This window comes from Acinonyx jubatus, chromosome A3, assembly GCF_027475565.1.
Source record: "Acinonyx jubatus isolate Ajub_Pintada_27869175 chromosome A3, VMU_Ajub_asm_v1.0, whole genome shotgun sequence".
NCBI lineage: Eukaryota > Metazoa > Chordata > Mammalia > Carnivora > Felidae > Acinonyx > Acinonyx jubatus.
In genome coordinates this window covers 112,260,373-112,282,509 of record NC_069388.1, presented here as the reverse complement: position 1 = coordinate 112,282,509, position 22,137 = coordinate 112,260,373, and the positions used below count along the sequence as shown (strand labels likewise).

At 36.2% G+C, this 22,137-nt stretch overlaps 1 protein-coding gene across 4 annotated transcripts in view; it reads left to right on the top strand.

Moving 5' to 3' along the window:
• SPAST (spastin) overlaps positions 1-22,137 on the top strand; it is a 51,316-nt gene that overhangs the window by 1,471 nt on the left and 27,708 nt on the right. For 2 of the 4 annotated variants that reach the window (XM_027033505.2, XM_027033503.2), the window contains exons 2-3: positions 14,287-14,370; positions 16,286-16,369. In XM_027033505.2, coding sequence (XP_026889306.1) covers positions 14,287-14,370; positions 16,286-16,369 — 168 coding nt within the window. Of the gene's footprint in view, positions 1-14,283; positions 14,371-16,285; positions 16,370-22,137 lie in introns of all 4 variants that reach the window. The other 2 variants (XM_027033504.2, XM_027033502.2) reach the window with 1 other exon arrangement.

Genomic DNA, 22,137 nt, shown 5'->3' with positions numbered 1-22,137 from the left:
GTGCACCAAGCACTGTACTATTAGGTTTGTGTGTATTACCTATTTAATCCTCACAATTACCCTGTGAGTTAAAAGTACTGTTAGTATCAGCATTTTACAGATGAACAAACTGAGTCCCAAAGGATTAAAGCATTTCAAACCTATGCTGATTGCTAATGAAAAAAATTTTTTTATGGAAGATGAGAGCTGAAGTTAGAAGACGTCTTAAAACATTTTGAAAATCCCTCCTTTCATCTCTCCCTCTGGTACGCTGAGATCTTCTTTTTCCTGTAACTACCAAAGAACATTTTTCTATCCCACCTCAATTAGGTGTTCACTTACATTGTCAGTTAGAAAGGAAAAAAAAAAAAACAATCTGCTGTTCATTTGCAATATTTCACCACTGTCAGCTGCAGAAACTGTTCTAGAATTTCAGTTTTGTTGAAACCTATTTCCTTTGGATTTAAGGAAAGGGACAGGCATTCATGGTTTTTGATTGTTAGGACAGTGGAGGTTAAGAGAGTTCTAGGAAAGGACACCTCGCTGGCTCAGTCGGTGGAACACACAGCTCTTGATCTCAGGGTTCTGAGTTTGAGCCCCCCGTTGGGTGTAGAGATTGCTTTAAAAAAAAATCTTTATTTAAAAAAAAAGAGTTATAGGAAGGAGTTCTGTTTAAGAACAAAAATACCATGTGTTTGTGGAAGGAAGTTTTTTGTTAACTGCTTTATGCTGTACCACCACTTAGGAACATCCAAGGATCCTTGGTGAGGATGAAGAGTACCATCGTCTCTTCCTAGAGAAGCACTGTTTTATTGCACTATCTGGTTACAGTAGGGTCTTCAGAAGCTTACCAGTCTAGGTCAAAAGATGGTTTAGAATAGAGGGAAGATCTTTAAAGGTAGATTCATTGTAGTATTTACGAAAAGAATGCCAGAAAATATAAGGATATTTTATTTAACACTGAGTGATGGGAGTTAGGAGGGAGGTAGGATAAGAGGAGAGGGCAAGGAAAACCTAGATATGAAAAAAAAAAAAAAAGATCTGAGGCTGTTAGATTTAAAGAGAAATCAGTTTCATGTGAGGGATAAGTGACAGAAGTAGAATTTAGACTTTGTGTTTCATACTTATAATTTATCTTAGAGTATCATATGTATGCCTGCATCTATTATAGTTAAATCCTCCTGAAATATTTTTTAAGTATAAATATTTCAGCAATCCATGGACCACATCACCCTCATTCTACCGATAATGTTTCTATTCAAAGTTTTTTGCTTTATTTTAGTTTCTAAAAGATGTCGGAATGGGCTTTGGTAACTCTTCAGTTTGAGTTCTGCCACTGATGCCTTATATGCCAAAACTAATTCAAACTGAAACAAATTACTCATTTTCCTTTAAAAATGAGTTAAAGCTAAGTTTATATTGTCATGGTTCTCTTCTATCTCCTATTTTTTCTTCAGAATATTGAAACTTTTTGTACTTGAGCCTTAATCCAGTAGTTGCAAGAGTTCACATTTGAAGCCTGTTTATCTCTCAGTTGTCGTTGACAATATAGAAGAATACAAGAATTTCATTCTCCCTCTTTCCCACTGTGTCAAAATACTGTATATATGAACAAATAGAACCCTTTGAGGCTGCTGGGTGGCTCCGTTGGTTAAGTGTCCGACTCTTGATCTTGGCTCAGGTCTTGGTCTTGGGGTCGTGAGTTCAAGCCCCACACTGGGCTCTGTGCTGGGCATGAGGCCTACTTAAAAAAAAAAAAAAAAAAAGCAAAAATGAATTGTCTTTAAATCAGTCATCAAAGGTTTCCTAACTCTGGTAAACCATCAAGGGGCTAGTAATGTGATGCACTGCTATTCCCTTAGCAACTTGATTTAGCTTCTAAATGTGCTGAAAGCCACTTTGTTTCTGCAGGTGAAGTGCGCTATTTCAGACTGTAGTGGCGTTAATTAATTGAAACATTTGATGCCTTGAAGTAATAAAGGCCAAATTAAATCTTATTTTAATAAAGTAGTGTATACGTGTGGTTTATATAGTGACTGCTTATTTTGTGTTTTATTCTTTTGGCATACTCAGCTTTGATACTGAATTTTCATGAATGCCTAAGTTTGTATGAAGCCACACTATTTTAAACAGAGAAGAATAACACAGCAAATTCTGTTTACCTAATGTAAGGATAGTTGAGTTCTATTCATTAAAGCAAGAATTTATTGGATACTAATTCATTTGCATAGCTCTGCATTCTCGATGCTACTTAAGAAAAACTCACTTCCTCTCCAGTGAGATAAGACGGCATTTGCTATGTGATTAATAAAAGATGTGTGTGTTTTCATGCATTTTATATATCTCTCATTTTTGTCAAGGAGTTAAATAATTTGTGGATATATTTTTAATTGTTGAACATCTTTGGAAAACTGATAACCTTTTATATTCATCATGTGTATGGAGAAACTGAAATTTAAAGAGTGAACTCACATTAGCAGAACCAGGAACAGAGTTTAGGTGAACTTAAGAATATTGTACTTTCTGCTTTATACTAGGCAGGTTCTCTATTTTGTAATGCTTGCACTAGACCCTTTGGAATACTTGGGGGAAAGGAGGAGGTTGTCATAGTGGGTCTTTGGATTAACCGGAACATGACCGAACATGTTTGGCATGACTCCTGCAAGTAGTGGTGCAGGTTTTGTAGGTGTGGTTTGATTACCTGGAGTATGTAGAACCTGACAGTAAGGGCCCAGTACGTTGTATGAAAGAGAGAGAGTTGGTTTCTTAGGATATTGTAGCGCTGAAGAACCTGGCATCAAGGCCAGAAATTGTCTAATAGAATCTTTTTATATTTATTCCCAGTTTATATTTAAAGCAGAATTTTGAAAAATTGTCGTATAATTGTGTAATTCCCTATAATTCATCCTTACACTGTTTAAAACACGCACAAAATACTTGCCTATCTGTATTTTCAGAAGGTAAAGATAGAGAATAGAGAAAATAAATGTCAGATTTGGTATGCTTTCTTTTACCCTTAAAACCTGCTAGTCACCATGTTGAAAAGACTGATTTCAGACAATTTTCTTGGGCCTGATGATTATGCTCTGAAGTTTCTATGATTAGAACAAGGAAATAATTATTCTGATGGATCGACATTCACATAATATCACCCTTTTCCAAAAGAATAACATCATCTTTTATTAAATACACAATAAACATTTCACATTTCTCTTCAAGACTAGTTAGTGGCATTTGCACTAAAAAGACAAAAAGGCAGCCACTGTTAGGAACTGTATCCCTTGCTGTGTTTTTAGATCTTTTTTATTGCAGTTTATATTTTTCCTAATGTAGAATGTAGTTAAACCCTATAAAACTCACCTGGTAACTAGATTCCTAAGAATCTATCCAGATGAGTCATCTAGATGATAGTTGAGGAATAGTCAGTAAATGGATATTAAATTATTAAATTATTAAAATTATTAAATTATTGACAAAGGATCTTCCCTAACCTTTCCTACCTCTTTTTTCTACTATCATATTCCCCGTGCTCCATCCAATCCAGTAGTTGGCCTTTTGACTTCTAGCAAAGTATGGATTCTCTGTTTTTCTAATGGTTTCCTCTTTTTTTGACTTACAATTCTCCTTGACCTATATAATACCCGTGAAATTATTAATGTTCTAATGTAGCCTATTTTTTCTCTTTGTGGATTAACTGCTCATGCTAGATATCCTATAGAATAAAACTTTGAGCAGACTCACATGTCAGCAGTTGTTCTTTCTGGTCAATGAAGAAAGAAAAATAGCAAAATCTATGATTATCTTGGAGACTTGTTTTACAGCTAACTAGGTAGAGCATAGACATTCTAAACTTATTCATGTATCTTTCCAGCTCTTCTACCGATACTTTATGCTACAATAGAGAGGAAGAGAAGTAACTTGTTTTTAAGTGGGTTTTGTCAATGTCTTTCAGTCAACCATCCCTAGGAACACACGCCTGTAATTGAACAGGTGCGATTTATCATTGAAGCAGGGAGAACGTGCGCTGTGGAAACCATGGCATCCTAGGGGAAAGGGTGTTGGAAATAACTTACTCCAGGATTTGGGCTTGTATTGGGTGATTTTGAGGAGGATTTAAGGAAGTAGAGTTTTACTCTGGATTGGATGATACGAGGAGGTGGAGATATTCTATGATTAAGTGTGATTAAATGTGATTTAGGAAGAGGGAAGAATAGAATAAGGCTCAAGCTGTTACTGGTTGAGAAGCACTCATTAGGCTGAAAAGGGGGGTGTTTGGTGTCTCATGGCTTGGACAGTGTTCATGTTTTGTCTGTGTCTTCTGTTTGTCTTGATCCATCACCATCATAGAGTAGCCTTATCTGATGCTAATGTTGTATGAAATTGTTTATGTTCAAAAGAACACCAGACCTAGGTGTAATGCCAGATCAACTCCTGGTTACACCAGACCCGAGCTGATACTGATAGTACTAGGCCAGCTCCTGGGTGTTAGGGACTGCTTTCCTCTTCCTTAGCTTTGAGGGTCTAACTTTATCCTTTTTTTAATTGCAGCGCCTAATATCCAAAATGGCATTTGAATTCTGACTATTTAAGATCTTGGGCAAGTTACTTACTATATTGAGACCATGTTTGGAAAATACTTAGTGCTTGCACCTAGTTGGTCCTCAGAAAATGGGACTACTGTTTTTAATTTCAACAATCCTCTTAAATTATAACTCCTAGAGGTTATGTTAGAACATTGTTTTAAACCTTCATACCTAGTTTCTATTACCATTTCTAGGACACAAGTGCAGTGTAAATTACATTTGGGAAAGAAAGAGAATTATCTAAAGAGTGATATAAAAATCTTTTTGCTAATTGTGACCCTTAGTTCAGAAAAAAAGTTGGAAGTCTCTGCCTAAGCTCACTTAGTGTCTTAGCTTCTTATTATAATAGAGATAAAATTAATGTTTTTGTACTTTAAAATTTTGGTAAAGTTTATTTTGAGAGAGAGCAAGAGCATGCGCACATGCACGTGAGCAAAGACGGGGCAGAGAGAGAGGGAGAGAGACAATCCCAAGCACGCAATCAGGCTCCACACTGTTAGTGTAGAGCCTGATTCAGGGCTCAAACTCATGAACCATGAGAACATGACCTGAGCTGAAGTCAAGAGTCAGACACTTAACAGACTGAGCCACCCTGGCGCCCCAATCTTTCTGTATTCATATATGAATGTAATGCAAGCTTTTTGTGGAGAATTTGGAAAATTCTCCCATAGTAAATACAAAAGACTTTTAAAAAGATAAATTAATTGGCATTCTTAAGGTTTAAAAAAAATGTCCAAAACCGAAATGATTTCTTTACATGGATTCAAAACTTTTTAATTCAAAACATGGGAATTAAATGGGAAAATAAGTTAAAAAATATTTTTTTAATGTTTATTTTATTTTTGAGAGAGAGAAAGACAGAACATGAGTCAGGGAGGGATAGAAAGAGCGGGGGACACAAAGTCTGAAGGAGGCTCCAGGTTCTGAGTTGTCAGCACAGAGCCTGATCAGGGGCTCAAACCCACAAACAGTGAGATCATGACCTGAGCCGAAGTTGGACCCTCAACTGACTGAGCTACCCAGGCGCCCTGGAAAATAAGTTTTTACTTTAGAAATAAACCTTGAAGTTAGAAAGTGAATGCAAGTGTGACTTTCTTGCTGAATTAAAACACAGTAGAAAGTGTCCTTTTCAGGGGCGCCTGGGTGGCTCAGTTGGTTGAGCGTCCAGCTTCAACTCAGGTCATGATCTTGTGGTTCATGAGTTTGAGCCCCACATTGGGCTCTGTGCTGACAGCTTAGAGCCTGGAGCCCGATTCGAATCCTGTGTCTCCCTCTCTCTCCACTCCTCCCCTACTCGTGCATATGCACGTGCTCTCTCTCTTTCAAAAAATAGACATTAAAAAAATTTTTTTAAATTAAGTGTCCTTTCCAGTGATAGTGACCTATGAGAGAATTAATCTGGGGGCTATTTGCTGATGCTTCATGGTCCCTGTGGTTTCTTAGTGTTTAGCACACAATAAAATCTATTGTAGGATTTTTAAAGATACTTGTTACTCTGTCAATTGTGACACTTGCAAGTTGCTAGCAGAAAATTGTGTAGGAAAATGAATATATTTGTTCCCTGGAATTTCTTGTAGGCGTATACTAAGGACTAAATAAGTAAAAGCAGTGGCTTTATATAACTTAAATGAGGAAAACTCAAGAACGTACAACTGTGCGTGCAGTTCAGAAGTAGAAGGATTTAAATTAGTCAACCAACAAATGTACTAAGTGTAATAAAAATAGTAAAAGTAATGTTTACATGCTTCTTTATTATTTAAAGTATTGTCTGTCACATATCCTATTTCATTTGATTTTTGACATAACTCGGTTAGGTAAAAAAGTGTCATCTTGCTTTTAGGTCAGGAGACTAAAGCTCAGAGAGATTGACTTTCCCAAAGTCATGCAGCTATTAAATGATGACCAATGGGGTGCCTGAGTGGCTCAGTCAGTTGAGCGTCCGACTTCGGCTCAGGTCATGATCTCACGGCTCGTGAGTTCGAGCCCCTCGTCGGGCTCTATGCTGACAGCTCAGAGTATGGAGCCTGCTTTGGATCCTGTGTCTCCCTCTCTCTCTACCCCTTCCCCATTCATGCTGTCTCTCTTTCTCTCAAAAATAAATAAACATGTAAAAAAAATTTTTTAAATGATGAGCGAGGACTTATGTCCCCATCTTCTTACTTACTACAAACACATATCCTCTTTCTCTACCTCAAACTACTCTTGTTTTGACCCTCCCTCTGGCAGTGTGGGTACTACTACTATATGAATGAAAAAGATGAAGTAGATAATTCATAACTTAGTCCACTGTATTTACCTCTATTTATTTATATTTTTTAAATTAAAATTGTTTATTTTGAGAGAGCGAGCACAAGTGGGGAAGAGTCAGAGACAGAATCCCAAGGATGCTCCATGCCATTATGCAGAACCCAGCATGGGGCTCGATCTCACAGATCATGAGATTGTGACCTGAGCAGAAATCAAGAGTCAGCCCCTTAACTGATTGAGCCACCCAGGTACCCCTAGACTTACCTCAAATTTAAAGACGGATGTTGTTAGTATTTCTGTTGCTTGTACGGTAGCACATACTCAAAAATTAAAATAATGAACAAATATAGGGAGTGAAAATCCTCTGTAATCTTAGCCTTGGGAAGATGATTGCTAATAAGTTATCTGATTTTGTTTACTTATATAAATGTAAGTATTCATTAGAGGAAACAAATGTTACAATAAACTGATCTGTACCTTTTCAATGTATTGGGACTCTCTTTGCATATCAATATATCTGATCTTCTCCTGTTCTTTAGTTTTTAAGTAAACTTTGATTAACTTATATATAAAGTGCACAATTACTTTATTGCTTAATGAATTTTCAAAGTGAACATAGCAGTCTGAAACCCCACCAGGTTAAGAAATAGAATATTACTGGTGCACCTGGGCAGCTCAGTCAGTTGAGTGTCTGACTTCAGTGCAGGTCATGATCTCGTGATTCATGGGTTCAAGCCCCATGTGGGGCTCTGTGCTGACAGCTCAGAGCCTGGAGCCTGTTTCGGATTCTGTGTCTCCTTCTCTCTCTCTCTCTCTCTCTCTCTGCCCCTCTTCCACTTGCTCTCTCTCTCTCTCTCAAAAATAAATAAAAACATTAAAAAAAATAGAATATTACTTCAAAAAGCCTGCCTTTGTCATGCTTTCTTCCATCTTCCACGTGCTCCTTTTCCCCATCTTTTGTGAAGGTATCTACAAATCCTAACTCTAACACTATAGATCAGTTTTTCCTCATCTTGAGCTTTACAATGAAATCAATAAATGCTTGTCAGTTATTCTGTGATGTTGCACATGGCAGCAGTTTTGTTCATTTTCATTGCTGTATACTAAGGGATAGCAAATTGCTTATAATAGGCCATTTAGTAATTTTTTTTAAGTTTATTCATTTTGAGAGAATGTGCACGTGCAGGGGGTGGGGTGGGGGGAGAGGCAGAGAGAGAGGGTGAGAGAGAATCCTAAGCAAGCTCTGTGCTAATGCTGGGCTCAATCTAATGAACCATGAGATCATGACCTGAGCTGAAATCAGGAGTCAGACACTTAACCAACTGAGGCACCCAGGTGCCCCAGTAATTTTTTTATTGTGGTAAAGCATAGATAACATAAAATTTGCTGTTTTAATCATTTTAAGTATACAATTCAGTGGCATTTAATACATTCCCAGTGTTGTGCAACCATCACTACTATCCATTTCTAGAACTTTTTATCAATCCAGACAGAAACTCTGTACCTATTAAATAATAACTCTCCACCTATATTCCCTTCTCCATTCTCCCCTTTCCTCCGTCCCTGGTAATTTCTGTTCTCCTTTCTGTTTGTATGAATTTGCCTATTCCAGGTACCTTATGTAAATGGAATCATACGGTATTTTTTGTGTGTCTGACTTGCCTCACTTAACATAATGTTTTCAGGGTTCATTAGCCATGTTGTAGTATGTATCAGATTTCATTCCTTTTTTTAAATTATTTATTTTAGAGAGCGAGAGCAAGCAGGGCAGGGGCAGAGAGAGTGAGAGCGAGAGCACGAGAGAGAGAGAGAGAGAGAGAGAGAGAGAGAGAGAGAGAGAGAAAGAATCCCAAGCAGGGTCCCTATTGCCAGTGCAGAACCTGAAGTGGGGCTCAAACCCATGAACCATTACATCATGACATGAGCTGAAATCAAGAGTTGGACTCTTAACCGACTGAGCCACCCAGGCGTCCTAGATTTCATTCCTTTTAAAGGCTGCCTAATATTCCATTATACACACACACACACACACACACACACACACACACACACACCACATTTTGTTTAACTATTTGTCTTTTGATGGACATTTGGGTTGTTTCCATCTATTGTGAATAATGCTACTATGGACGTGAATATACAGGTATCTGCTTCCCTGATTTCGGTATTTTTGAGTATCTGTGTAGGAGTAGAATTGCTGGATCATGTGGTAATTCTGTGTTTAATTTTTTGAGGGACTTTTCCACATCAGTTGTACCATTTGTATGTTGCTACTACCAGTGGGCAAGGGTTTCTAATTTCTCCACATTGGTTAGTTTCAGGGTTTTTTAAATAATAGTCTTCCTAATGGATGTGAAACAATGCCTCATCATGGTTTTGATTTGCATTCCCTAATTTCTGATGTTGAGCATTTTTTCATTTGCTTATTGGTTATTTCTATATCTACTTTGAAAATGTCTTTTTATGTCCTTTGTCAGTTTTTATGTTGGGTTTGATTTTTTGTTGTTGAATTTAGTAAATATTTAGTAAATATTTTAAGTTGTCACAGCTACTCAAAATTCTCATATAGTAGGTGTGATCCAATAAAGTTTTATGTACTAAAACAGGTAGTTGACAATATTTGACCTTTGGGTCGCTGCCATAGATTATGTAGTTTGCTTGTAGTTAAAATTATTAGCTAATAATTTCAACTACGACAGTGAATGTAAGTTTCTGCCGCCCCACTCTTCTCTTGACTTGGTCCAGTTTGGTTGGTTGAGTTTGAGTATTACTTGGGTTTATAGAGTTAAGAACAATGTATAAAGGAAACTAAGAACTGTATTGAGGGCCTTTTCTGTGCTAGAGACCATTGGAAGCTTTGGTTTTTCTGCCACAGTTTAGTCAAAAGGGTGATCAGTGGACGGTAAGGGCTGTAGTTTCCCTTACTTTCAGGGTAAAGGTAGTGAAGTGATTTAAGTATGGTTTCTAGCCATTGTGCAGGCTGGTCTAGTTCTTAACTCTTCAGTAACGCAGGGTCCCAACCAAAATCTTGGAAGTTTTGCCACTGTTTTTTCTGGACATGTCCTGGAATTTGCATTTTGTCAATTTAGCTCTATGAGTCTGCTGAAAGCTCTGCTTAGTTTCTTGGCCACTTTTGCTTTCAGAATTGGCAGTTGCTTCAGGTAGAAAAGTGCTCCAAATGCTAGACCCACCTCTGTTGGCTTTTTTCCTTTCTATATTTTAGTAATTTTTGTAATTTTAGTAATTCATCCTAATGAATATGAAATGGTGCCTTTACAAATTTTGGTACTTTTCACTGTTTTGAAAACTCTTTGATCCCTTTAAACAGATGTTTTAAAAATATTTTTCTAATTTTTGTATTTTAATCTTGTAATGAAGATTGTAGTTCAGGTGTAATATTCTAAGCCACAACGAATATACTTCTACATAAATGTTGAGAGTATTGCACTTTTTAAGAGTCAGATTTATTGAGGTATAATTTACATACAGTAAAATTGAACCCTTTTAAGAGTGTGTAGTTAAGTGAGTATTTACAAAGAGTTGGGTAACCATAACAACAACATATACTGAATGTTTTATCATTCCAAAAGCTACTTTGTGCCCCTTTGTAATCAGTCCCCTTGCCTTTCGATTAGCCCCTGGTAGTCACAGATCTGATCTGTCCCTATAGTTTTGTCTTCACTGAGTGTCATTTAAATGGATTCATACAGTCTGTAGCCTTTTGTGTCTAGCTTCTTTCGTTTAGCATGTTTTTGAGATTCATCCACATTCCTACATTTACCAGTAGTTTGTTCCTTTTTACTGCTGGATAATATTCTACATATGGATGTACCACATTTTGTTAATCCATTCACTAAATGATGGACATCTAGATTGTTTCCAGTTTTTAGCTCTTATGAATAAAGCTGTTGTTATAAGCATTCATGTACTGGTCTTTAATGTTTTCATTTCATTTCTTTGGGTAAATACAAAGAAGAAGGGATTGCTGGGTCATGTGGTAAACATGTGTATGTTAATATCATAAGCTATCAGACTTTCTCCCAAAGTGGCTGTACTTTGTATTCACCCTTCCAAGTATATGTGAGGTCCATTTTTATTTTGTCTTATAATTTTAAGTGCTTTAAAACATTTTGGGGGGGTATAGTCGATGTATTGGAATTGTTTTCCATTCTAAATTAGGTACTTACTGGGATCTTGTGATTTTAATTTGTAGTTACCTAAAAGCTAATAATGTTAAACATCTTTTCTTGTGCTTCTTTGCGAGTTACGTCTGTCTTTGATAAAGTATACATTATTTGATCTTTTGCCTACTATATTTTAATGAGGATAATTTTTTTTATCATTGTAAGAGTTCTTTATGTATTCTGGTTACATGTCTTTTTTTAGACACAGTGGTTTGCAAATATTTTCTCCCATTCAATTTGGGGCTTGTGTTTTCATTATCTAACTCTGTCTTTTAAGGAGCAGGAGCTTTTAATTTTTTTTTTTTTTTTTTAAAGTAGGCTTCGTGCTCCACACAGAGTCCAGCATAGGACTTGAACTCACAACCGTGAGATCAAGGCCTGAGCTGAGATAAAGAGTTGGACGCTTAACTGACTGAGCCACCCTGGTGCCCCAGCTTTTAATTTTAATGCAATCTAGTTTATCAGGTTTTTTTCTCTTAAGGTTTGTGATTTTTATCTTCTAAATCTCTGCCTAAGCCACAATCACAAAGAATTTTGTCTGTTTTCTTCTATCAATTAAGTAGTTTTAGGTTTTACATTTAGGTCTGTGATCCATTTCAAGTTAATTTTTTCTATGTTGTATGAAGGTTTCTTCTTTATATGGAGGGCTGTTATTCTAGCATCATTTTTTGAATAGGCTGTTCTTTCTTCATTGACTTACCTTGTCATCTTTGTCAAAGTCAATCCATGTTATGTGTGTGGGTCTATTTCTGGACTTTCTCTTCTGTTCTACTGACCTATATATCTATCCTTTCTCCAGTAGTCTTGTACTTATAAGTCTTGTAATAATTATTTATGCATTTTCTACTATCATACTGACTTAGAGATTCAATTAATATAGCAAATCAACTACCTCGTATCAAAAAATGTTAGGTAATTGAGTATTGAGCACGTGAATTTATCTGTAATCAGTCATTTCATTTGCAGATAGTAATATACTCAGCCTCCTTAAAACATTTATTTGGATGTTGCTAGTGGTAAGTGTCATACACTGCTATTAGGAGTGGAAATTGGTGCAGGCACTCTCAAAAAGTAGTTTGTTGATTTCTGGTGGATGGAAATGAACTGAACTATGACTCATTAATTCTACCCCTTAAACATACCCTAGAGAAATTGGCACATATACATACAAGGACAGGTACAAGCATGTTTATTGCAGCATTATTTGAAATACTGAGACACTGGAAATAAACTAAATATATTTTAATAGAAAAATAGTCGAATAAATTATAGGATGATAAAGGATACTATATAGAGAGGCACCTGGGTGGCTCAGTTGCTTGAGCATCTGACTTCAGCTCAGGTCATGATCTCACAGCTTGTGAGTTTGAGCCCCACTTCGGGCTCTGTGCTGACAGCTCAGAGCCTGGAGCCTGCTTCGGATTCTGTGTCCCTCTCTCACTCTGACCCTCCCCCTGCTTATGCTCTGTCTCTGTCTCTCTCTCTCAAGAATAAATAAACATTAAAAAAAATTTTTTTAAAGAATACTATATAGAACTCCAAATGAATGAAGTAGATCTCTATATGGCAACATAGAACTCAAAAGCGATGTAAAATTTTTAAATGGTAGAAATAAAATAGGTACAATAGAAAAACATGTACTAGAAAGATACTCACTGAATATATTATAGTGGTTTCTAGAAAGGAAAGGAGCTTGGAAATGGGAAGAGGCACAAAAAAGGAACTTCTTTTGTATCTATTATTGTAATTTATGAGAAAAAATGTTTAAGCAAATGTGACATTGTTATCATTTCCCACCACTCAGAATGCAAATGCTATTTTACTGTTTTCTATATTTCCCTCCCTTTTTTTCAAATTAAAAAACCAAAAGTACATGTAAATAGGTTTTTTTATTAAAAAAATAGGAAGGTCAGCATCCAAATAATTTGAATTGGATGGTAAGAAATTTGAATTGAATTGGTATGTAAGAAATTATTTTTTTTAAGTTTATTTTGGGAGTGAGTGGGGAGGGGCACAGAGAGAGGGAGAAAGAGAGAATTCCAAGCAGTTCCACGTTGTCAGCATGGAGACCCATGTGGGGCTCGAACTTATGAACGATGAGATCATGACCTTAGCCTAAACCAAGAGTTGGATGCTTAACCGACTGAGCCACCCACCCTTATAACAAATGCTTAATAATTTCTTCATGTGTCATTATTCTGGCCTAGAAGCTGTGTGAAATACTAGTGGCACCACAATTAGTAAGAAATTACCCCATCCCAGGGGCTGAATCTAGTTAGTGATTTATTTGGGGGATGATGGAAGGAGTAGGTGGTACACATTCATAAGGGGACAGCATTACTTAGTTGTGTGTGGTGCTTCTGGTAAGACTACTTCATCTTTGTTAATCAAGGGAGTCATGATATTTTACTGGCTTTGAAATTTCAGATAATATTAAGGAATGACATGGGAACTGTTGTTTGATTAAATGGGGACATAAGTTGGGAAAAAAAGAAAAACTTAGTTCTGATAGATGATTTCCACCTTTACTGTATCTCTGTGCCACTTTTCAGATTCTAAAGACTAAGAAATTAATTTTCAAAAACAATGAGATTTGCATGTGGTTGTTACCACTTTACGTACATACACTTTATAGAAATATTCTACATACATATTGATACATATTGATTATGCTGAATTTTTAGGTCTTTTTTAGGCTTAACTTGGATCAAGAATTAATGTTGTAAACCAGTCATTTGTTTGAAAGAAAATAGACATTTACTAAATGCCACACTTGTAATCTCATGTATCAGTTCTCATGATGCAGTCATTTTTAAAATAAAAGCTAACTCCAAAAAGGAGGCACCCAACAATGAACAAATTACATCCGATTTGAATACAGTTGGGTTGATTAAATAGTGCTTTTTTCCCCCATTATTGAAATCAGGTTTATGTTTTCTAACTGTATGTATTTTCAATACCATTATTTAAAATAAATTCTCCCTAATTAAAATTTCTTTCCATAGTACAGCATTTCAGTGGTTACAAGCATCAATACCATGAGATGATAAACAAAGGACTCAACCCTAAAATTTTGAGAAATATTGATGTCTATACCTCCCCTTTGGGAAATGTATACACATTAGGATGCTAAAGGTACCAAGAAGTCATATAGTAATATTCCTCAGATTTATTTGATCACAGTCCTCTTTTTCATATATCATCTAATAACAGCATGATTTGGGAAATGTTTAGTATATTCTAGTATGTAATGCCTCGTATATATACAAATAATTATTTCTGTTTTAAAGCAGGACAAAAGGAGCAAGCTGTGGAATGGTATAAGAAAGGTATTGAAGAACTAGAAAAAGGAATAGCTGTCATAGTTACAGGACAAGGTAAGATTTTATTTACATTTGTTTGGTAGCCATCCCAAATAATATTCATGTGATTGCCCTGATTTCAGATCCAGCTACTTCCTGAAAGTATTTGACAGATTTTTAAATGTTATTATTAATGTGTATAGACTTACAGTTAATGCTTTATTACCTGTGTTCAAACTTGATTACCTATAGCCTTCTGACAAAAACCAGGATATTACTTGTGTCCTCCTTGGACCCACTGTTGGAGATGTTTTAGCCTCATTTTTAGCTCTGTTTTGAAACTGGTCCTTCCCTCATTGTCAAGGCAGGAAGGAGTGGTTTAATCAGACTCCCTTTTGTGTTTAAGGGTAATGCTTGACTGCATGTTAGAATATGAGCTGTAAATGTCTTACTTTGATGTACACTTGGCATTTTAAAACCAAAGCAGTTATTTTTCATCTTTACTTTCCTATCACCTAAAATTAAAAATTATAGTCTAATATTATCTTTATATAGGCAGCATTTATTTTACACTGTGCTGTGTGCCCAAGCATCAGTGTGTGTGCTTCATGTGTGTTATCTCTTAATTTTCACCACAACCCCACACTCTGAGGCTGCTGCTATTATCCTTACTTTTTACATAAATAACCTTAAGTACCAAGAAGTTTAGTAACTTGCCTAAGGTCTCATAGCTAGCAAGTGGTAGGTAGAGTCAAGATTTGAACCCAGGCAATCTGACTTCAGAGCCTGAATTCTAAAATACTATGCTGTGACTATTGTGCAGTAAGTGGGCATCACTATTAAATAAGTAAAATATTTTAGTTATCATAGATAAAATAAATTCAGAAGGAAAAATTATATAGGATGAGAATCTTAGCCTTATGGATCAGTCCACCCAGGGATATTTGTTATCTGGTTGGCTGATATCTACTACTTACATCATCTCATCCCCAGTAATTGCAACATGTCTAATGTTTGCCAGGTTTTTTTTCTTTGCCCTTTTTGACTACTTCTCTAGCTACTGGTGTCCTATAGAAAAGAGAGCAGACTAGAACAAGTATATATGGGAGGTTAGGCCTTTGAGACTTTTCATGAGTTTATGAGCATGACTTTATGAATTATGTACAGAATGTATTTGCTCTTCCTTGTCAATTGTGTAGAAGAAGAGCTAGAAGAAAATAAATTATAAGAAAAATGGTACTTCACTGAATCGAAAATGCCTTTGATTATACCACTAACAGAAAAAACAGTGTCAATTAAAATATGACACATTCTCTTCACTTTGAATTTGACTTTTACCTTATTGAATGTACTGTCTTCATCCTATTTAGACAAAGCTATAACAGCAATATTAACATCAATGACCAAATTTGTTCACGCACAGGCAATGACAAACTGTGGTATGACTGCAGCCTGGCTGATAGCTTCAGTAAGTTGGTACTGGTTGTAAAACCCATCTCAGTTTGAAAGATTTTTAAATGTAGGGGAAAAGATATGCTTCAAAATCCATGAAATAACACATGAAATACAACAGATCTGAAACCATCAAAAGGAATGTAACTGATTTTTTAAAGATACTCTTTTCATTATAAAGGCTATGACTCCCCATGAGATTAGTTGGGATAATATGTTATCTTCTTTTTTTTTTTCAAGTTTATTTACATATTTTGAGAGAGAGAGAGAGAGAGTGAGTGAGCAAGAGCAGGGGAGAGGCAGAGAGAGAGAGAGAGAGTGAGAATGAGAGTGTGAGAGAGTCCCAAGCAGGCTCCGTGGTGTGGAGCCCGATGTGGGGCTCGAACCCATGAACTGTGAGATCATGATCTGAGCTGAAACCAAGAGTCAGACACTTAACCGACTGAGCCACTCAGGTGCCCCGATAATATTTTATCTTGAAGTAATATTAGTAGGGAAATGTAGATGTTTTCACTTTTTTTCCTCTTTGTTCTTTCAGGTGAACAGTGTGAAAGAGCTAGACGCCTTCAAGCTAAAATGATGACTAATTTGGTTATGGCCAAGGACCGTTTACAACTTCTAGGTATCACTTAGTGAATTGTATAACTGGAATGAGATGTATTTGAAATGTGTGTTCAGTGAAACTTTAAAATTAGATGGAAATAGATCAATCTTAAAAATGTGTTCTAGGCTTTTTTTATAACTTACAGAAAATTTCTAACATATACAAAATAGAAGAGTATAATGAATTAATTATCCATCATTCAGCTCTAATAGTTATCAACTCCTAGTCAGTCTTGATGTATCTATATTCAAGGGCTGGCAAATTACAGCCCATGGGCTAAACCCAGTTCACTACCTATTTTTATAAGATGGCACACAGCTACTCATTCCTGTAGATACTGTCTGGATGCTTTTATGCTACAGTGACAGTGGAGTAGTTGATACAGAGATCATAAAGCTCTCAAAGCCTTTTGATATATAGCTTTTTAAAATATTTTAATATTTACTATCTGGCTTCTTACAGAAAAAGTTTGCCAACTCCAGTGTGTGTGAATGTGTATATATACATATACATATGTGTGTGTGTATATATATATGTACAGAATTTGTTTCAACATAATATGAAGGGGGGAAGTGGGTAGCATATATAGCCACTTTCCCCCCTTCATATTATGTTGAAACAAATTCTTGACATTTTTTTAATTCATTTATAAATATTTCCTATTGTATTTCTAAAAATGCCTTAAAAATAAAATTATCAAATGCCGTTATCACATCTAAAAAATAACCAATATTTCTTTTAATATTAACAAAAAAATCATAGCCAAATAAATGATTAGTGTCCAAATAGAATTTATATATAATATATAATATAATGTAATATAATGCATAATACAATGTTTAGTTAGTATCTCATAATTGAATAACTTAGTATTTTTCTGGTAATTTTTTGAATCAGGATCTCCAGAAGATTCATACGATATGCCTCTTTTAATATCCAAGTTCATCTGATAGGTGGTTTGTCAGTACTTCTGACATTTTGTGATAGTAGTAGCAATTGATGACTCATGCTTAGTGATATAATTCTGTCATTCTTTCTGCATTTATCAGTTTGAATAGGTCTATAAAGAGAAACTTTTCATCTTCTCTTTGAAGGTATAGATTTTAAACTTATTTTTTTAAGGTAAATCTACCCCTAAAACAAAGTGGAACTAAAATCCATCCTTCTTGGGTGATTCTGTACCATAACTTGTTTTGATAGAAGTATATATTTGGTAAACAGATAGACCTTATATATTTATTACTCTGTGATTTATGGTAAGTTATTTAGCATGTTTGAGCCTTTTTCATTTCATTTATAATATGCTAATAGATAATACTTATCTCACTATATTTGTGACAGTCACAGAGACCATAGTAAGTACTCAAAAACGCTGGTTTTTATTCACCTCCTTATCTATCTGTAATCACCACCTTGCTTTTGTGGAAAAATGTATTTACACATGCATATGTAAATATTTCATTCATTCATTCATTCTTATATGACCCATTGTGTTGGTAAATTTTTTGCCCCAAGTGATGAAAAAGAAGCCTTTAATGTTTTCAGGTAATTAACAAGGCAATGTTCGCCTAGTGTCTATGGCTGACAGAGTTTGTCTTCTTACTTCCTATGTGAAGATCACTAGTGTATCAAGTAAAATTAAATACAATATCAAAGGTTATTGTAGTAAAATAATTAATTGTTCTAGTTGGTATTTTCTATGTTTTAACTATAATGCCTTTCACTATATGTACAAATTATCATATCTATAATGCAGATTAAGTTTAATTATGGCACATTTAGTAGCATGTTTCTAATTGAGTAATTAGGAGTTGGTTGATTTATCTTTTGAAGATGTGATATGATGAATTATTGGAAGCATCTCATCTATTATAGACTTGTCTTTTAATGTGGCTTTGTAATTTCTTATTTGTGCTAGGATGAAAAGAGAATCTATAACAAGCTAGGCATTAAAAGAATTAATGTTTTGGATGTCATTGTCTGTTGTCATCCTCAAAAGTGCTCTTTGCCCATTCATGCAAGAGGTTCCTTTAAAAAAGAAGAGGTGGAATAGAGGCCTCAACATATTCCTGTCTTCTGAGATCTCAAAGTCTAGGACTATATCTACCAAAGACAGTAAAAAAGAGTTGTGCACACGTGCATAGTAGAGCATATTTATATACTACGTATTGATTGAGAAATGGAATTTTTCAGAGGTGGAATGCCCAGTAGTTACCTAGTTAGGATGGAGAATCATACTAAGAGTTCTGCCTACAGATTGGTTAGAGAGGATGCAGACTCTCTGATAAAATGGGAAGAGTTCATATATATTAGATTCAAGTTAGTAAGCCTTCGAGCAAAGCTTAACCATAAATAAATAATTTTGGCATATCTGGAGGTTACCCTTTTGTAAAAAAATAAATAGCTTCATTCAACATCCACTTATTAAATCTTTACTCTGTACCAGGTACAGTGCCAATGATATTAACTGAATTTATTTAGTAATTCAGCAAAATTTTTTTAATGTTTATTTTTGTGAGAGAGAGAGAGACAGACAGACTGTGAGCAGGGGAGGGGCAGAGAGAGGGAGACATAGAATCCAAACTAGGCTTGAGGCTCTGAGCTGTCAGCACAGAGCCCAATGTGGGGCTTAAACTCACGAGTCATGAGATCATGACCTGATCCAAAGTCGGACACTTAACCAACTGAGCCACCCAGGTACCCCTCGAATGTTTGTTTTTTTTTAAGTTTATTTATTTTGAGAGAGAGAGTGCAGAAGCGGGGGAGGACAGAGAGAGAGAAAATCCCAAGCAGGCTCTGCAGTGTCAGCGTGGAGCCACACATGGCGCTCGGTTCACAAATCCCGAGATCATGACCTGAGCTGAACTCAGACGCTTAACCAACTGAGCCACCTAGGTGCCCCTCATCAAATAGTTTTTGGGTGATTACCATGTTCTACATATAAATGTTAGGGTATCCTTCATAGAGTTTTTATTCCAGCAGGGGGAAGACTGACAGTAGGGAATAAACATAAAAAAGAATTAAGTTATACAGTATGTTGGAAGATGATAAATATATGGAAAAAAAAGAAAAAAATAAAACATAGTAATGGGGATTAGGAGTGGATGGGAGGTGGTTTGAGCTTTTAGTTTTAAATAGGATAGTTAGATACACCTCTTTGAAAAGATGACAGGAGTTAGCCATGCAGATCTCTGGGAGAAGAATGGTCCAGAGAGAAGAGCTGATGTAAAACCTTAAGAAAACATACCTGGTGTGTCTGATAAGAAGCAAAGAGGCCAGTGTGCCCCAGCCAGGAGAGTATGGTAGAGAGGAGGTAAGAGAACTGATGGGGCAGAGAGGTTCATCCTAACAAGCAGGGCCTTATAGGCCACCATAAAGATTTGAACTTTTGCCATCTCTGAAAAAAGGAGCAGTTACAGGATTTTTAGGAAAGGAATGACATAATCTGACTTATATTTTTTTTAATGTTTATTTTTGAGAGAGAAAGAGAGACAGAGTGTGAGCAGGGGAGGGGCAGAGAGAGAGGGAGACCCAGAATCTAAGCAGGCTCCAGGCCCTGAGCTTTCAGCACAGAGCCCAGTACAGGGCTTGAACCCACAAACCGTGAGATCATGACCTGAGCTGAAGTCAGATGCTTAACTGACTGAGCCACCCAGTCACCTCTCTGACTTAAATTTTGAAAAGATCACCTTGCTAATAGGCTCCAAGGGTAGAGCCAGGGAGAACAAGTTGGATCACTATTGAATTGTAGTAAGCTAGGAGAAAAATGATGGAGGCTTGGACCAGCATAATATGAGGAGAAATTGTAACAAGTGGTAGGATTATAATTATATATGAAGGTTGACCAGATAGATATACTGACATATTGGATATAATGTTCCTCTCCCTAAGGCTCTCATGATATATTGGGTGAGGCAGATACATAAATAGATGAATTGTCATTACTGCTGGACGAGGTGTACAAATATTTTATAGGGGTGGAAAAATAGGTGTCTGAGAAATATTCCTGGAAGAAGTGAAACCTAAAGGGGAGATTAAAAAAGATAAAGCTTTCTTTTTTAAATTACTTTTATTTCTTTTTTAAGTTTATTTATTTTGAGAGAAAGAGTACGAGCAGGGGAGAGGGAGACGGAGGGAGAGAGAGAGAGGGAGAGGGAGGGAGAGAGAATCCCAAGCAGGCTCTGCACTGTCAGCACAGAGCCTGAGAGCCTGATGCGGGGCTCAAACTCACGAACTGTGAGATCATGACCTGAGCCAAAACCAAGAGTCAGACACTTAACTAACTGGGCCACCTAAGTGCCCCAAAAAAGACAAAGCTGTAAAGAATGTTTGGAAGAAAAGACATTTCAGGAAGAAGTAACAGTATGAACAGAGGCTCTCGGTAAGAAATAGCATGGCAAGTAGGGAAGGGTGCTGGAGAAGAAGTGAACATAGGATTACTCCAGTATGAGAGATGCAGGCAGATCATGGAGGGCCTTAATGTTATATACCAAGAGGTTTGATCTCTGGTCTGTGGGCAGTGGGAAGCTGCTAAAGGGTTTTAAACAGAAAAGTTATGTGGTAATATTTTCCTTTTAATAAAGTAGATGACTCGGTTGGTTGTGTGGGAGCCAAGAAGCAAGGTGATGGTTTTATTTTAAATCATTAATGAATCTATACAACCTTAGTGATTCTAAACAGAAACATTAAACTAAGTTTATTTTCTTTAACAAAAATGAATTGGAGCAAGCTCATATTAGCAGTATAGTAGTATTGTGTATATGTGTGTTTCCACACCTATAAATCTAAACCCTACACACCAAAACAACTTCTCTGGCTTTTTATTCCTAGTTATTAGTTATCAAAACCAAGGAGTTAGTTACTTTATGTTTAGTATGTAATGAATATATACGTGATCTTCTTGTTACATTTCAGTGAAGGGAGTGTTAATTGATAAAGAAGATATTTACAGGTTTTTTTCTAAGTTATGTCTATTACCAACATAAATGGTTTCTTTCTCAGTGATTTGAAAAGTATTATCATTGAGAAAAATCAGATGACCTATCTGTTAACTAACAACAACAACAAAAAGCTCCAAGGTATATTGTATCAGCCAGTTCTAGGATACAAAAACAGTTCAGTACTTTGTGCTTTGTGCAGAAAGGGTAGCTGCTATTTAACCTGTCCCAAAGGCATGTGTGGTTGTACCATAAACCAAGCATGGCGCCTGCTTGTCTGACCTTAGAAATGAAAGTTTAGGAGGGTTAGTATATATGTGCTACATTTTTTCGTATATTCATTGAGCTCCTAGTACAGAAGAAAAGAATCAGTATGACAGTTGGGAGTACTGCAACAAAATAATTATGGTAAGAATTGGGCCCCTGTGATGAATAGGGGCACACAGCAGGTTCTTCCTGTATATTATTTTGTTTAATCTTTGAGACCCTCAGAAAACTGAGGCTAAAGCAAGTTCATGCTGGTAAGTGGTGAAGCAGGGTAAACAGGGTCAACTAGTAGTATGGATGACTTGAATGGGGAAATGGTAGTGCATCAGTGATAGGGGCAAGATAGCACAAAATGGTACCCTCCTGGGCTTGAGGTGCTAGACATAGTGACCTGGGTCTTGAGAGGATTTGTCGTTACTTGAAATTGAGGGTAGGGTTGAAACAGTCTTTTTTTTTCTTTTTAAAAATGTATTTATTTTTGAGAGAGAGAGAGAGAGAGTGCAAGTGAGAAGGGGAGAGACAGAGAGAGAGGAAGAGAGAGGATCCCAAGCTTGAACCCATGAACCATGAGATCATGACCTG